General features: G+C 44.5%; 1 protein-coding gene across 1 annotated transcript in view; it reads right to left on the bottom strand.

Annotated features, from left to right (window-relative positions):
- Positions 1-12899: 12899 nt before the first annotated feature.
- Positions 12900-24743, bottom strand: part of bin3 (bridging integrator 3) — a 125355-nt gene continuing 113511 nt past the window's right edge. Inside the window, exon 9 of the mRNA XM_043681204.1 lies at positions 12900-14573. Coding sequence (XP_043537139.1) covers positions 14427-14573 — 147 coding nt within the window. The 3' untranslated portion in view covers positions 12900-14426. The remainder of the gene's footprint in view (positions 14574-24743) is intronic.

Below are 24743 nucleotides of genomic sequence, written 5' to 3'. Positions count from 1 at the left end.
CAGAGGAAGTGGGGGAGGCTGGTACAATTACAGCATTTAAAAGGCATCTGGATGGAGATATGAATAGGAAGGGTTTAGAGGGATACAGACTGAGTGCTGGCAAATGGGACTAGATTAATTAGTCGGCTTGGGTGAGTCGGACTGAAGGGTCTGTTTTCGTCTGAGTCTATGTATCTTTACACTAACACACAAAGTTTAAGATTAAAAATGGCAGGAGATCTCAGACCCATGTAATGCTCCTCGTGCTCAATGTGGGAGCTCAGGACACAGCTGATGTCCCTGGCTCCTTCATGTGCAAAAACAATGTCCAGTTGCAGCCCTTGTTAGGCAGCTTGATGGTTCTGGAGGTGTGAATGGACTCACTTTGGAGCATAAGCAATGCTGAGGGGGTTGTGCATAGCACGTTTAGTGAATTGGGCACACCGCAGATTAGGATTGCTGAGGGAGAAAGGGAATGGGTGACCAAAAGGCAGAGAAAGAGCAGGAAGGCAGTGCAGACATGTCCCTCCAAAACAGGTATACCATTTTGGATACTGCTGGGGGAGATGGCTCACCAGGAGAAGGCAGCAGTAGACAAGTTCATGGCACCGTGGCTGGCTCTGCTGTTCAGAAGGGCAGGAAAAAGAGTGGAAGGGTTAGAGTCAAAGGGGATTCAATTGGAAGGGGAGTAGATAGGCGTTTCTACAGTTGAAAATGAGATTCCCGAATGGTATGTTGCCTCCCAGGTGCACGGGTCAGGGATGTCTCGGATTGACTGCAGAATATTCTGAAGGGGGTGGGTGAACAGCCAGTTGTCAGGATGAATGCGTGGTTTGAGAGATGGTGCAGGAGGGAAGGGTTCAGAGTTTTGGGACATTGGTTCCGGTTCTGGGAGAGGTGGGACTATTACAAATTGGATGCTCTACGCCTGGGCCGGACTGGAACCAATGTCCTCGGGGATGCTTTTGCTAATGCTATTGGAGAGGGTTTCAACTAATGTGGCAGGGGAATGCAAACCAAATGAGGAGGTTAGTGGACAGGAAGGAGGTAGGAACTAAAGCCTGTAAGGAACTAGGTAATGAAATCATCATGACTAAGGGAAAGAGTAGGCAGACAGCGAAAGATGAACGCAGAAGGACTGGTGGCCCTTGGTGCATTTGTTTTAATGCAAGTATTGTAGGTAAGGCAGATGAACTTAACAGTTTGCATTAGTACCTGGGAGTATGATGTTATTGCTATTACTGAGACTTGGTTGAGGGAAGGGCATGATTGGCAACTAAATATCCCAGGATATTGATGCTTCAAGCAGGATAAAGGAGGTGGTAAAAGGGGTGGAGGAGTTGCATTACTGGTCAGACAGGATATCAAAGCTGTGCTGAAGGAGAGCACTCTGGAGGACTCGAGTAGTGAGGCAATATGGGCAGAGCTCAGAAACAGAAAAGTTGCAGTAACCATGTTGGGATTGTACGACAGGCTTCCCAACAGCAAATGTGAGATAGAGGTACAAACATGAAGAGAGATCATAGAAAGATGCCGGAGCAACAGGATGGGAGCGATGGGAGATTTTAATTTTTCCATATTGACTGGAATTCACTTAGTGTTGGAGGTCTGGATAGAGCAGAATTTCGAAGGAGCCTCCAGGAGGGTTTTCCTTGAGCAGTATCTAAGTAGTCCAACTTGGGAAGGGGCCATACTGGACCTGGTGTTAGGAAATGAGCCCAGCCAGGTGGCTGAAGTTTCAGCAGGGGATTACTTTGGAATAGTGATCACAATTCCATCAGTTTTAGAATACTCATGGACAAAGACAAGAATGATCCGAAAGGAAGAGTGCTAAATAGGGGCAAGGCCAATCCACATTTGATACGTGGGAGGCTTTTAAAGGGAGTTTTTTACACAGAGGGTGGTGTGTGCCTGGAAAGTGTTGCCAGCAGAGATGGTAGAGGTGGGCATGATATCGCCATTTAAGATGGATCTAGACAGATACATGAATGGGCAGGGAACAGAGAGATATAGGTCCTTGGAAAATAGGCAACAGATTTAGAGAGAGGATCTGGATCGAAGGGCCTGTTCCTGTGCTGTAATTTTTCTTTGTTCTTAAAACAGATGTACAACTGCTGCAATTTGGATTTTCAACAGCAGATGGGTGTTAGTTACTTCTGTGAAAGGTATTTTGTTCTGGAAAAGGTCAGAGTGTTTCCAGAACAATGATTAAATGTAGTCATGAAGCAGGAGACTGGAGCATGGTGGTGTTTGTGGGGAGATGTTTATACTGTTGGATTTATGACAAGAGGAAACACAAAGCATGGTTTCAGAAGGCATCAATGTTCAATTCAAAAGTAAATTCAGTTTCTCTTCCTTTTGAAGGATTATGGAAACAAGTCACCTCAGCAGAAGTGTTCCATGTATGAGCTTTCTAATCCAGAAAAGTAATTGGTTTGAAATTTAAAGGTTATCAGATCTCATCCAGATTAGATTTTCAGATTTGAAAAAAGAATCAAATTGTTTGCACCGTCCATGGCAAAGAAACTGTTAAGTTGTAGAGTTGTGCAGCATTGAAAGAGATCTCTTGGTGCATCTCAAACGCTGATCAGATATCCTAACCTAATGGAGTCCCATTTGCCAGCACCCGGCCCATATCCCTCCAAAGCCTTCCTATTCATAATCCCATCTAAATACTTCTTAAATGTTGCAATTGTACCAGCCTCCACCACTCCCTCTGGCAGCTTATTCCACACATGCACCACCCTCTGTGAAAAAGTTGCCCCTTAGGTCCCTTTTAAATCTTTCCTCTCTCAATCAAGGAGAAGCTGAAAGAGTTGGGATAGGATTTTAATTTCTCTGGGCGTGAGTCTCTGTAATATGTTGTGTTGGGAAATAGCTGGAGACTTAGTTTTGCTGACTATTTTAAGATTGTAACAGCTCTTCTCTTGTTTGTTTTATAAATTTCTTTTGTGTAATAAAGTTTTGTTCGGTTGTGAAAGACAAGTTGCAGTCTCATGTGGATATGTTTTAGTGACTAACTATCATGTTCACTCTCTCTGGAAAGAAATCACCTGACAATCTATCAAGCCAGCTCTTGGTCGTGGATCTGACTGGTCCAGTACATGGGCAATCAAATCCCTTGAGATGGTTCATAGCTCCTTGAAAGTGGGGTCGCAAGTAGATATGATAGTGAAGGCAGCGTTTGGTATGCTTTCCTTTATTGGTCAGCGTATTGAGTGCAGGAGTTGGAAGGTCATGTTGTGGCTGTACAGGACATTGGTTAGGCCATTGTTGGAATATTGCGTGCAATTCTGGTCTCCTTCCTATCGGATGTTGTGAAACTTGAAAAGGTTTACAACAATGTTGCCAGGGTTGGAGGGTTTGAGCTAGCGGGAGGGGCTGAACAGGCTGGGGCTGTTTTCCCTGGAGCGTCGGAGGCTGAGGGTGACCTGACAGGTTTACAAAATCGTGAGGGGCGTGGATAGGATAAATAGGCAAAGTCTTTTCCCTGGGGTGGGGGAATCCAGAACTAGAGGGCATAGGTTTAGGGTGAAAGGGGAAAGATATAAAAGAGACCCAAGGGGCAACTTTTTTCACGCAGAGGGTGGTACGTGTATGGAATGAGCTGCCAGAGGATGTGGTGGAAGCTGGTACAATGACAACATTTAAAAAGTGTCTGGATGGAAATATGAATAGGAAGGGTTTGGAGAGATAGGCGCGAGGTGCTGGCAGGTGGGACGAGATTTGGTCAGCATGGACGTGATGGATGGAAGGGTCTGTTTCCATGCTGTACATCTCTATGATTGAGAAAAATCATTCTTATTGTTATTGCTTCCAGCCAGAGTGATTTTAACCTCATATCTCACTATTATATTCCATCTGGTACCTTTGGAACACAACGTTTTCTTGGTTTAAAGGAGAAACTGCTGTTTTGGTATTAGTCAGTGACATTGTGTTGCTGCTGCCTCTGTGGTTCCATCAGACAGTCAATCAACACTGACCTCCAGTGGTTAGATCTTGCATGTGCCGCTTGTGGGGAAAGCTATTTCGAGGAGTTTTCTCTCTCTCTCTCTGTCTGAGCAAAGATTGTTGATCCCAAAGAGTTGGCTTTCCCACCCTTGGTGTTTAATCTCCTGGCTAATCGATAACTCCACAGGTCACTGGGCACAACCTGCCTTGAAGTAAATGCTAATCTTGTCAACACAATTTCGTATAAGTCCACTCCATGAGTATATTGTGTGCAGACAGGTATTTTGTTTTGTGTAGGTGAGGTGTGGAGGGGGGAGTGAAGATGGGAACAGTATGACAGCTCAGTAGCATGCTCTCTCAGCACCCAAACAACATCTTAAATGTGAGGCTTTCAACGCTAACAATGGCTAACATCAGCTCCCACCAACAATCCGAATTGGGACTGCCTCATTTTAAATTCTCATCAATGCCCAAGCTCACTTGACTGCTGCATTGATGTCTGACTACTGTCTGAATTATTCACATTCTCATCCTTGTTCTCACATCCCTTCATGTTATCTGCACCCCCCCCCCCATCCTGTCTCTCTAATCTGCTTCCTGCACTGTCCCCCACCCCACCTCCAGCGTCATCTGATCTTGACCTCTCGCCCATTCACAGCTTTATGTGCCTACTAGGAAAGACTTCTCAGTTCTTGAATCATCATCACTCCACCTCGATAAGAGTCTTTAAAACGGACCTTAGCATTTGGTGCAGTAATTTGGTGTTTTGCTCCTGTGAAATGCCCTAAAAGTGGATTTCATGCTATAAAAGCCACAACAAGAATGCAAGTTCTCATCATTGATGGAGAAAGAAACAAGGTTTCATTGGTCACGAAACAAAAAGTGCTGGAGAAACTCAACAGGTCTGGTTGCATCTCCAGATAAGAAAAAGAAAACACCTCACTTTTTTTCAAGTCAAATTTGGAAGAGTCACTGGACTCAAACTCTGCCCACAGTCACTGCCAGACCTGCTCCATTTCCCCAGCACTTTTGCTTTTTGTTTCAGCTTTCCAGCCTTCAGAGGTCTTTGGTTTTATGGATGAGGGAGATACTGAGAGGATGTTTCGCGATGTGAAACCAGGGGATGCAGTTTCAAATGAAGTCCCTTAGTCAAGATGGTGATGAGGTGTTTATTCTCTCAGGGCTGTTCGTGTTGGGAGTTCGCTTCCACAGCGTGTTTGGGCAATAAGGATCAATGAATGAGCCAGATGAGGGTTTTGGGGAAAGACACAGGAGAGTGGATTTGAGGCCATGATCCTACTGGGGTGAAAGCCCTGTCCTATTTCCTGTGAGCACCTGCATACCTTCACTGCAGACTTCTTTGGAGAGAGTTCAATGCAGAGACTCGACTGTAGCAGGGGAATATGCACTTGGGCTGCATTTCATGGCATTCTCAGTTCCAGTTAGATTACGTTTCAGGCTCCTTTTCGTGATTCTCTTTACAGCAGTGCTGCCCTTGCCTTGGGAAGACCTCGCTGTGACTCTCTCCACCGTGTATTAACTGTGCTGAGCAATGCACATAGCAATCAGAGCTGCAGTGCAATGTGAGATGCTGTGTTTGTTGCAGGAGGACGAAGGAATGCATTGGCGACAAAATGGATTTCAAGACTGGCATTCAGAAATACCAATGACTGAGGTAAAACACAAAGTCTTGGCTTATTGATGTTGGGTGGAAGAGCACATCAAAGCCCCATATTGTCTCAAGTTAAAAATCACACAACACCAGGTTGTCGTCCAACAGGTTTAATTGGAAGCACTAGCTTTCGGAGTGATGCTCCACTATCACCTGATGAAGGAGCGTCACTCCGAAAGCTAGTGCTTTCAATGAAATCTGTTGGACGATAACCTGGTGTTGTGATTTTTAACTTTGTAAACCCTAGTCCATCACCGGCATCTCCAAACCATATTGGCTGGGCATAGAAGTCATTATATTCTATTTGTTCATGTTTGAAAGTTGAACTGTCCTCAGCATGAAGCTAACCCATTTTTAATCTGAAGGATGAAATGAATCAATCTGTCCAATTTCGAGGCTGAGTGGGCTCTGTTTCTGAATTGGCAATAAAGTCTGAGCTTATAAATACCTCCTAAAAGTAATTCTTTTCAGGCATGTGTCTGGTGGCACACAGTTAGAGAGCCTGGATAAGATCTGAAAGGTGCTGGGTTCAAGTCCCAGTGTAGGGAATAAGCCTAGCCTAAGATAGGAAAGGTTAGAGTAATTAATTTGGTAAGTGAACTCAGTGCTAAATAAGATCAGATTCAGACTCAGTGATAACTGTAGGGAGTGTCACCAGAGGCTGCTGGGTTTTACTGCTGTTTGCAAAATAAACATTTCCTTAAAATCACTAAAGATTCCCCAGCCAGAATTTGAACCCAGGAGGTTGGTTTCAAGAGACCATTCCTTTACCACTCTGCCACCAGAGCTCACATGGAAAGCAGTTTTTGCAACTTATACTTAACATCTCAGCAGCATAATAGGCTCCTCACACAATAAATATACCCAGAGCATCAAACTTCACCAGCAACCACTGGCCAAATGGATAAAGCACTTGTCCAGTTCGTGGTAGTTACTTCCAGAAACATAGGTTCAAATCTATATTAAACCCCCAGCAAATAATTTATTATACAAATAATTGATTAATTAACTATCAATCAATCAATCAATTAATTAATTAATTAATGAGTATGCTTGCAGCAAAGAATCTTTCAGACTGCTGTTTGGATGTGAGTGGACCTTTGCCACCTTGTTCCCTCTGGTGACAAATCCAGACATTGCTGATCTCAGGGGCCAGCTCTGACTGTGGGCTCTTCACGTAATAAGTAACTTCTTTATTGAAGTATTAAAAATTATTGATGAACAATTGAAATAATCAAATTAATTAATTTGTAATTAACTAATTAATTGATCATTAATCAATAATTGAGAACATTTCCAGAGAATAACCATTTGGAATTGTTGTTTGAGTCTTCACTCTTTGTGACTCTGGGGTAAAATACAGACATCACTCCGTGCTCACCCACTCTGCTGGCCATTTAGAATCAGGACCCGCCCAGCTTCTGAGCTTGCAGCCAGAACAAGTGAAAGAAAGATTCCCAGCTCAATACTGTGGATTAAACGAACACTTTTTTTTTGGCATGGAGCAGGGATCACACACGGAAGTAGGTTCCTGGAGTGTTATTGAGTCATAGAGATGTAGAGCACGGAAACAGAGGCTTGGGTCCAACCCATCCATGCCAACCAACTATCCCAACCCAATCTAGTCCCACCTGCCAGCACCCGGCCCATATCCCTCCGAACCCCTTCCTATTCATATACCCATCCAAATGCCTCTTAAATGCTGTAATTGTACCAGCCTCCACCACATCCTCTGGCAGCTCATTCCATACACGCACCACCCTCTGTGTGAAAAAGTTGCCCCTTAGGTCCCTTTTATATCTTTCCCCTCTCACCCTAAACCTATGCCCTCGAGTTCTGGACTCCCCCACCCCAGGGAAAAGACTTTTGTCTATTTATCTTATCCATGCCCCTCATGATTTTATAAAGGTCACACCTCAGCCTCCAACGCTCCAGGGAAAGCAGCCCCTGCTTCTTCAGCGTCTAGCAACAACCTTGTAAATTTTTTCTGAAGTTTCAGTTTCACAACATCTTTCCGATAGGAAAGAGACCAGAATTGTATGCAATATTCCAACAGTGGCCTAACCGATGTCCTGTACAGCTGCAACATGACCTCCCAACTCCAGTACTCAATACTCTGACCAATAAAGGAAAGCATAGCAAACACCTTCTTCACTATCCTATCTACCTGCGACTCCACTTTCAAGGAGCTATGAACCTGCACTCCAAGGTCTCTTTGTTCAGCAACACTTCCTTGGACCTTACCATTAAGTGTATAAGTCTTGCTAAGATTTGCTTTCCCAAAATGCAGCACCTCGCATTTATCTGAATTAAACTCTATCTGGCACTTCTCAGCCCATTGGCTCATCTGATAAGTTCACATTATAATCTGAGGTAACCTTCTTTGCTGTCCATGACCCCTCCAATTTTGGTGTCTTCTGCAAACTCACTGACTATACCTGCTATGTTTATATGCAAATCATTTATATAAATGACAAAAAGCAGTGGACCCAGCACCAATCGTTGTGGCACTCCCCTGGTCACAAGCCTCCATCACCACCCTCTGTTTTCTGCTGTCGAGCCAGTTCTGTATCCAAATGGCTCGTTCTCTCTGTGATCCAACTTTGCTAACCATTCTCCCATGAGGAACCTTGTCGAACTCCTCACTGAAGTCCATATAGATCACGTCCACCAGTTTGCCTTCTTCATAAAACAGAATCAAGTTTGTGAGACATGATTTCCCATGCACAAAGCCATTTGTATACTCCAATCATGGTAACTTTCATAGCAGGGCTCAAACTCCCCAATTTGGACAGACTGCAGCACACCATGCTACAAGAGTTAAAAATCACACAACACCAGGTTATAGTCCAACAGGTTTATTTGGAAGCACACTAGCTTTCGGAGCGTGATTTTTAACTTTGTACACCCCAGTCCAACACCGGCATCTCCACATCATGCTACAAGAGGACAGAGTGACATGAGGCAGTGATGGCATCATCAGCATTTCCCATAAAAGTACACCTCCTCTCTGCTGCAAGACAGATCACAATAAGAAGGAGCCTTGTTGTCAAGGGAATGGTTACTGCTTTTGCTAAAGCAGATTCTTCAAAGTTACCCAGAACCATAGACAATTTCAGGTCAGACAAGCACAGAAAGGTAGATTGGTGAGCAGTCAGATCATGCACATTCCCCCGAACTCCTTTGCCTCTATCTCTGCCTCAGTCATATCTTTATAACCTCATGCTCAGTCCCCTGTTCTGTGCTGTTCAGCACGGTGTGACATGTCATCACATCAGGAACACAACATAACTGCTGTTGGCCAGGAGCCTGGCATGACTTGGAATATCACAGACATTTTTATTCCATCGAAGTGTAAAATAAAAGTTCCTGTTTTGTTCTTGACTCCAAAGTAAATTTTTGAATCATTTTTCACTGCGAGGTGATTGGTGCACATGAGAACTGGAAAGTGCGAAAGAACAGTTGAACTTTGGGTCCAACATCAATATGTTCTTACTGCCTGAATTTTCATCTCTGCCATGCAGTCTCAGAATGGAAGACAACATTGCACATGTTCGATTTGTGATTAACAGCTCTACATGCTTAGAATAACTGGTGTTTCTTGCCCCATGTAAAATATGCTTTTTACCAAGTAATGGGTGTTTTTCACCCATCTTGTTTAACCAGCATCATTTGGATCCCCATCACGACGATGACCATTTCGGACATTTTTCAAAGATCAATGCAGATCACTCTCACACACCTTCAGGGAAATAATCCTGAATCTCCTCAATTTGGTGCTGCTCGTCCCCTTTCAAACGTCCACTGAGCTGGGATGAAGATAGCCCTCAGAATATTTGGATGTTGATGTCATGGCTGAACTCTTGATCTTCCTATCAGGGCTTGTGAATGGGTTGTGTGGCTAAAACAATGCAGGACCTTGTTCAGGAAGCATTCCCTCAGCACAGAGCTGTGCAGTCCTCATGTCACAACTTCCAAATTTGCTGAGCAGGAAATGCCAGCTCACAATTCCATGTCCGATGATCTTACAGAGACAGATCTCACCAGGCTTTCCACATTGAACAGTGATGTCAGAGACTTGTCTGACTCAGAACTTTGGGAGTATGTGAGGCTGATTCACCTCGCTGATTCATGAGGCAGAGTTCGTTGTTCACGAGTGGGAAATATCATCTGGAATTTTTCTCCGACAGGCTGACAAAAGGGACACACATTTACTGAGCACTTGAATAACAATTTGTGGTTGTTTTGACATGACAACAGAAGACTTTATCACACTCTATCTGCGACTGATCATTGAAACTAACAATTACTCCCTGAAACTTTCCTGATGGAGAAGTGTGATGTTAAGCTGATGCTGTCTAAAGTTGAATGTTCTTGAGGGGTTGAAAGTCCCCTCTTAACTTCTGATTCTTATTTTAGTTTTTGTGTGTTTATTTTTAAACTCTGGTTTGTAACCAAAATGGTGTTGGAGAATGACAACTTTGTACACTTTTCACTGTAATCATGTAATTCTAAATGCTGAATCCTTTTATTTTACATCTACCTTGCTTGCATTTCCCTTTTTAGTTTGCTCTCACTGTCTGGTTGGCACTCTCTCTCTCTTTCAGTCTCTCATTGCTGAAGTTACTGAATGAGATTCTGATTTGTTGGGTCAAGAATACATGCAGTAGCAACAATATTCCAATGGGGGTCACTGTCTCCCACAGTCCTCTCAGACAAACTATTCCTGGTCTCTCAAGAGATTTGAAAGAATTACTCTAACATTCTACTCTGGAGAAGCGTTATCCATGGCAACGGAAAAATCAACTGGAAACCAAAAGAACTCAGTGCGAGGGCTGGATGGAGTTTTGTCTGCTTCAAGAAGTACTGCACAACTCAAGGAGCATCCAGAGGTCTCCCACAATCCCTCGTCCTGAAGTGACTTAGCAAACGAGGGAAGTCTCAAAAACCATGGCCCCTACAATGTAAAAACTGACAGTAAAACACTTTGAGGGGCAGAGACTTTGAGAGATAGTGAGGCACTGATGAGAGAGAGGGGTCAGGGTGCCAACCAGACAGTGAGAACAAACTAAAAAGGGAAATGCAAGCAAGGTAGATGTAAAATAAAAGGATTCAGCATTTAGAATTAGTGTTATTGTCACATGCACTCCAAGTACATGGTTACAGTGAAAAGTGTACAAAGTTGCCATTCTCCAACACCATTTTGGTTACAAACCAGAGTTTAAAAATAAACACACAAAAACTAAAATAAGAATCAGAAGAGATTGTTCTTTCAACCCCTCGAACATTCAACTTTAGACAGCATCAGCTGAACATCACACTTCTCCATCAGGAAAGTTTCAGGGAGTACAGACCAGAAGTGCTGGAAATACACAAGAAGTCTGGCAGCATCAGGGAGGAAATAAAACTACAAACGAGCAGGAAACTTGCCACCAGGATACATGAACTGCAACTGGCCACCAAAGACACGACCCACAATCACTCGTTTCCATACATACAAAGAAGGACACCACTTCGACTGGGACAACACACACATCCTCGGACAGGCGCAACAAAGACACACACAAGAATTCTTCACGTCATGGCGTTCTGACAGGAACTCCATCGATCAACACATCGATTGAGATCCTATCTACCTTCCCTTGAATAAAAAGAACCGGAAATGACATCACTCACCTTAAGAAACTAGGACCTGTAAACAGAGAGATGGGACATATCACCTGCACTTCCCTGGAGACTCTCATTGATGATGTTACCGAGTATGGGTGATGAAATGTCTGTAAACAAACCTTCCAGCTCAGTGAGCTAACTTACATTCTTATCAACAACCTGAGCGACAGATCTTCTCAAAAATCACAAAGAGAGTTCCTGTTTTAGGTCAAAGGGGATTCAGCAACACCACAAATAAGTTCCAAAGTTGCTGCCTGACCCACTGGGAAAGTTTACAGGAGGTCACAGTGTGGACAGATTGATTTGTGAATTCCTTCTGTTTGGTGCCTGGCAGATGTGCAAACAACACAAGATGTGCTTGAGACTGGTGCAGAAGACCAAACCAGTAAACCATGAATGAACCTGGCCCCAGGTGTTTGAACTGTTTCAATGTGACAGTGGAATTATCTGTCCAAGGTCGTGCACAGGAACTGAACATTTCCCATGACAGACAACAAATGTACTGGTAAAAACAAAAACCGAAGTTGCTGGAAAAGCTCAGCAGGTCTGGCAACATGTGTGTAGAGGAATCAGAGTTTACATTACGGGTGCAGTTAACACTTACCCCGATTTTTCTGCACTGATGCTGCCAGACCTGCTGAGTTTTTCCAGCAATTTCTGATTTCCAACATCCACAATTCTTTTGGTATTTTTGTACATTACTGGCAAATCCTATTCAAGATGTCAATAGGCCAGTTAGGCACCTTGTTCCTTCAAAGGGAACATGTTGACCCTCATGTTGTAGAATTGTTGACAAGCTATGAACTGAGCACAAATCAGTCACAGTTAAACACTTATCAAAACTTGGTTTCCATCATTTTAAAATTACCTTGACTTTTCAAATCAAACAAAAACACTTTCAGCTAAAAATTGTCTTCACATAACAACTCAAATTTTGGGAGATGAAATTTGAACCTGGTGTCAGAAACAAACACAGAAATTGCTGGAGAAACTCAGCAGGTCTTGGCAGCTTCTGTGGAGAGAAAGCAAAGTTCATTGTTCAGATCCAGTGATCCTCCATCTGAACTTCTTTGGTTTTGTGAATTGGACTTGCTGACAATGGAAATGGACCAGTGAATACTGTCTCAGCTGTTGACAGGATAGATGCTGCAAGGTTATTTGTATTGACTCTGAGGGTTGGGGAGGGGGGAGGATTGGGGTCAGGGGTTGGCAATTTCCAACTGAGCTGAGGAGAAGTGTTCTTCACTTGTGAATCTTTGCAATTCCCTCTCACAGAGAGCTGAGGAATCTCAGTCCAGAGTCCAATCAAAGCATAGAGCCAGAGATTCTTCCAAAACTCAAGAGTCAGTCCAAGATTAACCCTGACCTTTACAGATTTCAGAAGCTAAATGGTTGGCTCCTGTTCTGATGTTTGTATGTGGTTCTGAGACCATTGGTTCCATTAAGTCCTGTCTCATGTCCATCCCCTTAACAAGGAACTTGAAACTGACAGCTAAAACTGAGGTTAGGACCTTGGCCTTGAGGAAGTGGTTCCGTGAGCTCACTCCGTCCCTCCCCAGGAACTGCACGCTCCCTGTCAGGAACGATTGCAGGCAACAGACAATCCTATCACACAGACAACAACCAGTTGCACAATCAGATTTTTATAGAATTCACAAGACATCAGATTATTTACAAACATTACAAAATCACATCCTTTGTAAAGCTACAGAGAGAGGAAACATTAACTCGTCATTAACGTGTGTGTGTTCTTCTGGAAGCAGAAACAAGAGATGACGGTGAAGGAAAGCTATATTTTCCAAGCCCCTGAAAAATGTAGAGGAATCCAACAATTCCTTCCTTGCCCACCTTCTCTCCTCAATGGGTTTGACTTGTTGCTGAGACCACTGACCATGGAGCAATGAAGCAGCTCAGAAACATGCCAGACAGCAGCTCTGCACAGGACTCAGTAAGCCCTGATATAATGTGGGCTAGACTGAAATCCATACCATGAATAAAGAAAAGGGTCCCAATGTTACTGCCTTGTTGGGCTCCACGTGAAACGTGAACCCATTTTCAAAACAGAGATCCCTCCTCCCTCCCTCCCTCCCACCAAACGATCATTTAGTTTTGCCTTTGGAGTACAATCACCAACTTCAGATTCAAACAATAAACCACTCAATGCCCTGTTGTCCTGATCCCTTTGGGTCAAATAGTCCGAATTTGGGAGTTGTATTTTCCCCACAGACCGGACATCCCTGAGGCTGAGCAGCGTATTTTGTCGCCATGAGGTCTGATAGATACTTTAAGAAAATTAGGGTGCAGTTGGTGTAGTGCTAAGGTCGCCAGAGTTTGGTCTTGGGCGCAATACCCATAAAGCTCACTGCCCCTCATTCTGCTCCCCTTCAATTCACTGTCTTTGGCCACTGTGGGAAAGCAAGGATCATTGTCTCAATGAATTGTCCTCTTGAGAACGAGATGACCCATGGAAACACTATTTCTCTCGTTTTGTTGCACTGACTGCTCCACGATGGACACATACAGTCAGGCTGGGTGGGAAAGACTCAGTGTATTGGTAACACAGCGGCTCAAGCCTTCTCCTGTCAGGTCACGTTCCCTGCAGCCCAGTATAGCCAAGAGAGAGAGAGAGAGAGGCAGGAGAGAATTGCATGGACTGCTCCCAGGATAGGCAGGAATGGCACAGAGGCAAGGAGCACCATTCACTGCTGCCTTCTCTCCACCTGTCAAACTGGACCAGCAGCAGACCCTGAAGAGGAGCCCCAGTCAAATCATACCATCAGTGCGGCAAAAGGCCATTTGACTCATCAGGTCCACGCCAACCCCCCGAAGACCCACCCTGCTACCCTATCCCTGTAATCTTGCATTTCCCATGGCCAAGCCACCTAACTTTAGACTGTGGGAGGAAACGAGAGCACCCAGAGCAAACCCATACAGACACAGGGAGAACAGACAAATCCCACACAGACAATGTCATTACCTTCATCGTGGGATGTACAAAAAGGGGGGAAAAGAAAGGTTCAAAACTGAGGAACTCCACATCAGTCCCCAACAACATTACTGCTTTTACCCCAAACCCACCCAAATGAGGATTCTTCCGGAAACCCGCAGATTAAACCCAGCTATGATGCGGTATGCTGCCTTTACGTGTTCTAGTTCAGTCATCTGCTACAATGGAGAGAGCTCGCAGATCATTCAGTTTGGCTTCATTTTCTTTCTCGCGCTGTTCATCAGTCATTCCCTGCTGCTCAATCTGGCCAGTCAGATCTCCAAATATCTTGGACATTTCTGTGTAGTACATGACCTGCAACAGAAGCAACAAACAGCAGGTGAAACTGACAAGGTATCGTACAGATTCTGTTCCGACTTTACCATGACGGCATTTGGGATGGGCACCCTTTCACTTACTGTGCCCTTGTTGCCTCAATGTTAACACTTCCATTCTCTTTCCAAATCCCTCCATATTCTCCTCTCTCTATGTCCAAGACCCCAGCTGTCTGGATCCCAAACTCTGGAATTCCCTCCATGATCACCTCCATCTCTCTTTCTTTTCGCTACAAGCCCTGTCACAACACCCCTCCCTGTGATTCTGCGTTACCATGATCCCAGGAAGCTCCTCGAGAATATTTTCTCTGGTTCAAAGCCTGATTGAAATCTACGTTGTTGTTGCTGCATAGTACCGTGTCACGTTTGCGAACTGAACCATTTGGAGAGCCACAGTTTCAATGAGCACATCAGAGTTTCCCCAATTCATATTTCCTGGAACTTGCTGAGTGAGTGAGTGAGCGAGTGCTGCCCACTGACTAACATTTCAACACTCCATAAACACTTGCCAGCTGCCCCAAAGTCCTCCTCAACTGAGATCACTTTTCAAATGGAGAAAACAAAAGACTCAATTGTATACAACAAGCTCCCACACAACAGACAACTCACCAGACGATCTGTTTTGAGGAATAAACATTGACCAGGACAGCGACGATAACCTGCCTGCTCTTTTTTGAAAGGTGTCACAGGATCATTTACATCCTCCAGAGGGGTCAGACAGGGCCATGCTTTAACACCTCCTCCAAAAGCTGAGAATTCTGACAGTGCAGCACTCCCTCACTGGATCACCAGCCTGGATTCTATAGAGGCTACAGCACAGAAAAACACTCTCCGGTCCAACTCATCTCAACTGACCAGACATCCCAATCTGACGTCATTCCATTTGCCAGCATTTGGCCCAAATCCCTCTAACCCACTTCTGTTTATATATCAATTCAAGTGCCTTTTAAAATCTTGGAATTATACCCATCTCCACCATTTCCTCTCACAGCTCATTTCATACACGTCCTACACTCTGTATAAACAAGTTATCCCTCAGGTATTTTTTAAATCTTTCCCCTCTCACCTTAAACCTAAGCAGTCTACTTTTGAACTCTCCTATCCTGGGGAAAAGACTTTGCCTATTTATCCTATCCATGCCCCTCATGATTTTATAAACCTCTATAAGGTCACCCCTCAGCCTCCGACGCTCCAGGGAAAACAGCCCCAGCCTGTTCAGCCTCTCCCTGTAGCTCAAACCCTCCAGACCCAGCAACATCCTGATCAAGCTTTTCTGAACCCTTTCAAGTTTCACAACATCTTCCCGATAGGAAGGAGACCAGAACTGCACACAATATTCCAACAGTGGCCTAACCAATACAGCTGCAACATGACCTCCCAACTCCTGCACTCAATACTCTGACCAATAAAGGAAACCAAACACCTTCTACACTATCCTATCTACCTGGGACTCCACTTTCAAGGAGCTATGAACCTGCACTCCAAGGTCTCTTTGTTCAGCAACACTCCCCAGGACCTGACCACTGAGTTTTTTTAAGTCCTGCCTTGATTTGCCTTTCCAAAACGCAACACCCTGTGCCTTTATCTGAATTGAACTCCATCTGCCACTCCTCAGCCCATCTAATCAAAATCCCATCGTACTCTGAGGTGAGTTTCTACACTGTCTAGTGCACCTCCAATTTTGAGGTCATCTGCAAACTTACAATTTTTAAAGTTCACTCAAAGGATATCGGTGTCACTGGTTCAGCCAGCATTTATGGCCAATCCTAATTACTCAGAGGGTAGTTGAGAGGTAACCACATTGCTGTGGGGACAGAGTCACATATAGGCCAGACCAGATGAGGCTGGCAGTTTCCTTCCTGAAGGACATCAGGGAACCAGATGGCTATTTCCAACAACTGACAATGGATCATCAGACTCTTCATTCCAGATTTTATAGTGAATTCAAATTCCACCATCTACCATGGGAGGATTTGAACCCGGATCCCAGAACATTTCCGGGATCTCTGGATTAACAGTCCAGCGATATACCACAGGGCCACTGCCTCCTCGCTAACCATGCTACTGAGGATGAAAGACTCAGGAATAGAGAAGTGAACTCATCTACCTTCTCACTCAGAGGTGACAGTACAGACAGCTGAGCTGGCAGAAACAAGCTACAGGAGAAAGGGAGGACTGCAGATGCTGGAGATCAGAGCAGAGAGTGTGGATGGTGCTGGAAGAACACAGCAGATCAGGCAGCATCCGAGAAGCAGGAGAAAGCCCACATTAGAAACAAGTGACAGGACAGGCAGCTCTGTCTGAAGCCCATGGAAGCAGAACGATGGATGAACTCCAAAGTCTTTTCCGCACCTAAAGTGTCATACAATTGGAAGTGGAGGAAGCCATTCAGCCCTTGGAGGCCGCTCCACTGTAAAAACAGGAACTGAAATTTGCTCCATTTAATTCTCCACTTTGTTTGAAGATGAAGAAGCTCCTTAAATCCTAGCACAAGGGTTAAGTCATCCTCTCTAATTTGTCATGTGGCTCAGTGCCATGACATTCCTGGGAAGCTCCTTGAGATGTACGACTTTGCTGAAGGCGCTATGTAAATATAAGTTGTCAGTGCATTTGGCAGGAGTCAGACTGCAATCCAATGAAAATCTGAGAGGAACGATGCAGGGTGTTTATCTGAGATAAATCTGGGTCATCTATAGCAAGCCATTCTCAAGCCAGACTCATCAAGATGGTTTACAACACAGTCTTCAAGTTGCCAGACAGGATGTGGAGTGACCTTTATAAAAACAGATTATGTCAGTCTGCCTTGCACCCAATAAACAAGCCATCGAGATAAACCATTAAGGTAAGATTCCCTGCCACAGGTATACACCAAGATGAACACACGACAGCTGGAATAAGTATCCCCGAATGATCAGTGGTACCAAAAAAAACAAAACACAACTTCCGATCCGGAGAGGACCTGATAGAGCTGAGGCAGAGGACATGTTCTGTTGAGTGGGAGAAGCATGAATGACAAGACCCAAAGAAATAGGACCAGTTAGCGGGCCATTTGGCCCATCGAACCTGCTCACCATTCAGTCGAGTCATGGCTGATCTGACGGACCACGCATCCACATCCCTACGCTGGAACTGGGTGTAGGCAGTTTGAAACTGGGAGCTCCTCTCAGATCCTCCCAGAAAGGATCAGATGGAGGAAATCACAGCTCTTTGAACACCCATTCACTGCATGCCACCTTTCTGTGGCTCACCAACAGGTGAAGGAGATAGCAAAACAGAGAGGCAGTATTGAGAAATAGCAAAATGTTCGAAATCCCAGCCGAAAAGATGCTGAGCGCTGACAATAAGGTCTCAGAGTAAAGATACCACAAGGTTCAACCACATAACAGTCATCAGACATCAAAGCAATCTGCTCCACAGAAAGTGCTTTCAATCGACTGATCAGTTAAATAAACATCCTCCGCTTAGGGGAAAAACCAGCAAATAATATCTTCTCTGCAAGATAGGCAAACGCAGACTCATAAGTTGCTTTGCAGTTAAGCTCTAAAGGGATTCAAATGGAAACCGAAATGGAGATTGCCCTGACAGGGTGCTGGTCTCAAATAGCCCAACCATCCACAGGCAGGAGCTGGGAGGCAGCCATGAAGCAGAAACTAACATCTTCAATCAAACAGTTCACAAAGCTGATGATGATGCTAACTGAAATCTGGAGGGGAAAGCTCAACCACAGATGGTTGAGGGGAAGAAGGAGCCAGTGCAAGGTACATGGTCATTACAAGGTAGCACAAAAACTCATTGAAACATCAATAGGTTTATCACAATCAAATCCAAAAAGAGTCACATCTCTCAGGATTCCCTTCACCAGGCACATCAGCATTTGGGAGATATATAAGTTAGCATGGTCTTCGACCAAGATTAAATTCAGAAATTTGCTTCCTCAATGTTAATGATGTTTCCAAAGCAGTATTTTATACTTGTGCATCTTCAGACTAGCAATGCACCAAAATAATTCGATGCAGAAAGCATTATCCTCTATCATTTTGGGGGGTAAAGAGGTAAAAGTTGCAGGTTTCTTGAAACTAACAGTTATTTGACATTTGCTGGAGAGGCAGCATTGATAAATCAATATGTGACTGCATTGGCAAACAAATTCTGATGAGGAATGAGTCGTTCCAGTCAGTCAGTCAAAAACACAAACAGCTTTTATTCCATGTCTAACTCCAAAAAGCTGTGCAGTCACCACCACAATACTGGGATCTCAACCTGTGCTATTATTTGAAGACCAACTGTGTCAGGAATGTGGGAAACATTTCAACATTGTTCAAGTCAGCAAGATCAAGGTGACTCTGTCAACATGATGGTAAGCAAATGCTCACAGGCCACTGTATTAAGTGCAATTACAAACACAAGAATTAGGGACTGTTCAGACCCTCGGGTATGCTCACCATTAGATAAGAACATGGGTGATCAGGTTCTGCTTTCAATACCATTTTCCTATCTTCCACCTTGACTCCCTTATCATTCACAAAGCTGTCTCAAGGAATCTTCAATCAATTCAACAAGCGAGTCTCTGCTGCTGTGTGGCAGAGAGAATTCCATCGTGCCACAAGCAGGGGAAAAGACATTTCCTCAAGGTGATTGGCAATTAGATACACACATGCATTTGGGGTCTGGCTTTATCGCCCCCTTTTAAATTAGTGAGTGGTTCTATTTAAATAGAAGCACTGGCTAACTTGTTCATCCCAGGAACCAGCTGAGTGAACCCTTGAATTGGTTTGGACACAATTATATTCACAAGAGTGTGTGTCTTGTGAAATGTAAACCAGATCACTATTCTGTACCAATGGATCTCGCTGCATTCAGCGCACCCCCCATTTGTATCAGAGTTGTTCCTGACTGGAGGAGAAAGTGAGGGCTGCAGATGCTGGAGATCAGAGCTGAAAATGTGTTGCTGGAAAAGTGCAGCAGGTCAGGCAGCATCCAAGGAACAGGGGAATCGACGTTTTGGGCATAAGCCTTTCCTGAAGAAGGGCTTATGCCCGAAACGTTGATTCTCCTGTTCCTTGGATGCTGCCTGACCTGCTGCGCTTTTCCAGTAACACATTTTCAGCTCTTGTTCCTTACTGACCAATCCATCTTCACCAGGAAGTCGCCAAATGCTGTCCTGGCACAGTGAAAAACGTAGTTTCAAGGAAATGCTCTGTTCCTGGGTTGAGATTGAAGAAGACAACACAACAACAACTTTGCCACATGTTTGCGCTTTACTGAAGGTGTCCTGGGTGAAATAAAATATCTGGCAATCAGGACAACAAGTTGAAATTGCCAAACGAGAAAGGGATTCCACATCAATGCTCAGAGGCAGCAGGGTATACCATCTACAAAAAGCACTGCAGAAATTCACCAAAGCTCCTTCATTCATACCTTCCAAACCTGCCTCTTCTCCCAGCTACTCGGATGAGGGCAACAGACACATGGGGTACATGGAGAATTGACTAACATTCCGCACCTTCCATTTACCATTTACAACAGTCAATGACAGCGTGGGAACACCACCCCCTGAACGTTCCCCTCTGAACCAGTCACCATCCTGACTTGGAAATATATCGCCGTTCCTTCACTGTCGCTGGGTCAAAATCCTGGAATTCCCTCCCTAAGGGCATTGTGGGTCAACCCACAGCACATGGGCTGCAGTGGTTCAAGAAGGCAGCTCACCCCCACCTTCACAAGGGGCAACTAGGGACAGGGTAATGAATGCTGCCCTGGGCAGCAACATCTCCATCCATGAATGCATGTTGTCAGGATGGCCAAGAAGGGAAGATCATTGGCTCAAGAAAAGACAACAAGGTTGAACAGGCACATTTTGAAGGAACAGAACAGAAGATGTTTGAAGGAACACAGGAGCAGGACAGACCCACAGGATAATAATGCATGGCTTGAAATTGAAAATGAAAGGTTCTTAACAGCAACTGAAGAACAAAGTGCGAGTTTATGAAGCATGGGGAAGTCAAGAGGATTTGCCTGTCAGCAAATAACACATGGTGTTCTTCAGAAACCTCTCTCAGTCTCAGAACTCATTGCCACAATACGTTAAGCACAACTTGTTCCTTCTGTGAGCAAGACGATGTTTGGAACATTGAGATTTAGAGTTTAGATTCCTCATAGGGATGGCCTACTCCTGGCTGTGTTTGGCTCTATGACCTTTCATAGCAGTCCTCGGGCTAATTCATTTCAATGGCTGACACAGTCCTGAGTGCCCTTAGCCAATGACTGCTCCCCACTTTGCTCTACCCAAAACAGGGAGAAAGTTAGGACTGCAGATGCTGGAGATCAGAGTCAAAACGTGTGGCACTGCAAAAGTACAGCAGGTCAGGCAGCATCCAAGAAGCAGGAGAATTGACATTTCAGGCATGACAGTGTTGCAGCCGTCTGGATGGATTTACGTTGATACAACGAAAAGGTTTGACAGCCAGAAATACAATTCAGTTTTGAAGACAATAGTCAGGTGTCTCTCACTGTCATGGGGTAAATTCCTTTCATGTGTCATAGAGACCCTTCGGTCCAACCCGTCCATGCCGACCAGATATCCCAACCCAATCTAGTCCCACCTGCCAGCACCCAGCCCATATCCCTCCAAACCCTTCCTATTCATATACCCATCCAAATGCCTCTTAAATGCTGCAATTGTACCAGCCTCCACCACTTCCTCTGGCAGCTCATTCCATACACATACCACCCTCTGTGTGAAAAAGTTGCTCCTTTGGTCTGTTTTATATCTTTCCCTCTCACCCTAAACCAATGCCTTCTAGTTCTGGAATCCCCAACCCCAGGGAAAAGACTTTGTCTATTTATGCTATCCATGCCCCTCATAATTTTATAAACCTCTATAAGGTCACCCCTCAGCCTCCGATGCTCCAGGGAAAACAGCCCCAGCCTGTTCAGCCTCTCCCTGTAGCTCAGATCTTCCAACCCTGGCAACATCCTTGTAAATCTTTTCTGTGTCGTGCAGTGATTGCAGACCTGCTTGAACAACCTCAGTGTACCCCTTCCACACTCAGGCAGAAGGCAGGACTCACAACTCACAACTATCACAACATGGAGACATCTCAAAGTGCACAAAACTCAGACATTTTCCAGGCATAGTCCGCACTGAAATGCAGCAAAGACAGCAGTTGGTTTTCGCACAGTAAGCTCCCACAAACAGCGACGTCCAAGTGAACCAGAATGTCATTGCTGTGTGAGACAACGCTGCTCCTTTAACAAGGTTATGCTGTCCTGGGTGTTTTTTTCCCAGAAGGGTTGTAAAGGCAGAGGCTCCTAGATGTCTGGAAATATCTACTTGAGGATGCTTCCAAGTCTTTTAAAACACTTGTACGATGAAAGGGGAATGGCCTGTTCTGCCAGATCAGGGTTTGATTTGATTTGGTTTGAGCAAGCAGTCTATTTGAGGCTGTTGGTCAAAGAAACAGCTCCATGCTGATCCTCTCTCTCTCTGACATCTCTCTTGTAAGGACCTGCATTTGATTTGATCTTTTTTGCCAAGAGGCTGTTGGTCAGTATGTTGCAAATCTTTGGAACAGCATCATTAAATTGCAATAGAGTCAACTGGGTCTTCAAATAGGTTGTGACTTGAAATGCATTTTTCTTTTGTTCATGTGTAAATACATTCAGTTTTGTTTAAAATTGAATGGTTGGGCCAGCTGCATTACTCCAGGAATATCCACTCTACACCTGCTTAAAACAACTGGAAAGGTTGGGCTACTTTCCTGAAATGTTTTGAAGGGGTCTGGCCTGGTCCATACCACTGCGGAAAGGCTTCCAACATCATCCCTGCCGTTATTAGACTGATGAATGGACTCTCTAACTTCAAATAATGGCAACCTTGCTAATGTTGATCTTGCCTAATGCACACTCTGTGCGACATAAGCTGTTTGCCTCTGTCTAAGTGTTTATTTTTATCACCCTCTGCTGTGCGTGTTGCTGCTTACTATGACCTGCCTGCACCACTCATAAACAAAGCTTTTCACTTTACTTCAGAACATCTGACAATAAATCAATGAAAACAACTGAAATGAAACCTGGCCCCCCTGGACACCAGGACCAATCTGAGGGAACTGCTGAGGCCTTGGATTCCAAACTCCCTGGATAAACCCACAACCTTTTGACTCAAAGGCCAGTGCCTTACCCAGTGACAACCAACACACAGAGCAGCTCGTCCCGTCACACAGCACAGTCAGTGCATGAATAACAGCAGAACTCCAAGAAGTCAATGTGACTGGTCGCAACCAGTGTGGATTCAGCACTGAAATGTTTACTGGAGCTAAGTTTTCTCACACTCAGATTTTCATTGGACATTGATTTTGAACATGGCTTGAAAAAAGAGAGCAATTTTATTTACAAAGACTCCACGCCATGTTGAGCTCCTGGTCTGATAACAACTGTTTAAATACAGATTCATAGAATCCCTGCAGTGTGGAAGGAGGCTATTCGTCCCATCAAATCTGCAATGATACTCCAAGCAGCATCTCAGTCAGACCCCCAACTCTATCCCTGTAACCCTGCATTTCCCATGCTTAACCCATCTAGCCTGCACATCCCTGGACACTGTGGGCAATATAACGTGGGCAATCCACCCTAGCCTGCACATCTTTGCACTGGGGGAGGAAACCCACACAGACACAGGGAGAATGTGCAAACTCCATGCAGACAGTGGTCCGAAGGTGATATCGAATCCAGGTCCATGGTGCACTGAGACAGCAGTGCTAACCACTGAGCCAGTGTTCCATCCCCATGTGACTCCACCATCTCCCAGACGGAGAGATCGTTGTGCTGTAAACTGCCAGTCAGCCCGCCCACAAGCATCAGGCTGAGTTCATAGCATCGAAAAGTGAGTTTTGCAATGAGCCCTGTGAGAAGGTTGGAAGACCGATGTTTATGGACGTTGCGAAGATTTAGCAGAAAGGTCTGTGTACATAGAAGCTGGAGGCAAGAGGTCAGCAAGCCAGGGTCTTGTTGAGGCCTCCAAAGATGTCAGCAGAACCACTGTTCCAATGTCTGCTTTTGAAACTTCCATTCCACACTCCAGTTCCAGCCAACAGGACATTGCAGGCAGCAACAGTTTGATTGGTTCAGGGGAGGAGAACAAAGATGCTCAATCTCCTCCTCCTGTTAAAAAACCACTCTCTGCCCTCTCTGGGAAGAGACTGCGTAACATTCTTATGCACTGTGTGAGGAAGAACATTTTAATAAGTTGGATGTTGGAAAGGTCCCCAGGTCTTATGGGATGGTGCAGGCTGCTGATGCAGCGACTCCCCCAAGACTACCTTACAAATATGGTGCACAAAACAGAGCAGTTTTAGAAGACACGGTGTCCCTTTGTAAATTGTATAGATGCAGACTTATCGGCGACATTAATCAGGGATGTGATATAGCTGTGGGAGTTAGTTTGGATGGCCCGTGGAGGGGGAGGCTGGAAAAAATACAGGTAAAATGACTGCTGCTCCCAGGGAGGTATGGTGAGTGAAAGAGAACAAAGAAATGTGATGTAACTGAAGTTCATTTGAATTGAGCTTAATGTAACTTTAATTTAATTTGATTGCAGTTCAGTTTAAGAAGATACATTTGTTCTGGTAGAGCAGTAGGTCGTTTATTATTAATAATACAGGTGGAAGATCCTTTATCCAAAATGCTCGGGACCAGCTGTTTGTTTGGAATTTTTCGGTTTTCAGAATAGTGAGAGTTTAAAGGTGAAATTTTTGAAAGTCTTACTGGAGGAACAGACTTCTAAAATAGAATATGCTTTGCCACGCGCCCCCCACGTCGCATCCGAGTAACATGCATCAAGTGGTGTCGATTTGGATTAACTGTTTGCACGCCAAACAACCTTGTTAATGAGAAAAAACTTCACAAAAATCTTTTGAATTTCGGTGCGTTTTGGTTTTTGGATGTACAAATAAAGGATCTTCGACCTGTCTTATGGTACGATACTGTTGGACTACCTCTACCGTTTTGTTTTGTTTTAAATGTATGGTTGTTTTTGTGAAAGAGTTGAAAATGTTTTTAATCAAAATATTTATTAAAAGACTCTCTGTCACACTGAGTCATCACTGAATTAGCATCACTTGGTTAAAGGGCTTCTTTAAACAGCACTGTGGAA

The sequence above is a fragment of the Chiloscyllium plagiosum genome, chromosome 42 (assembly GCF_004010195.1).
Source record: "Chiloscyllium plagiosum isolate BGI_BamShark_2017 chromosome 42, ASM401019v2, whole genome shotgun sequence".
Taxonomy (NCBI): domain Eukaryota; kingdom Metazoa; phylum Chordata; class Chondrichthyes; order Orectolobiformes; family Hemiscylliidae; genus Chiloscyllium; species Chiloscyllium plagiosum.
This window is presented reverse-complemented; position numbering and strand designations above follow the sequence as displayed.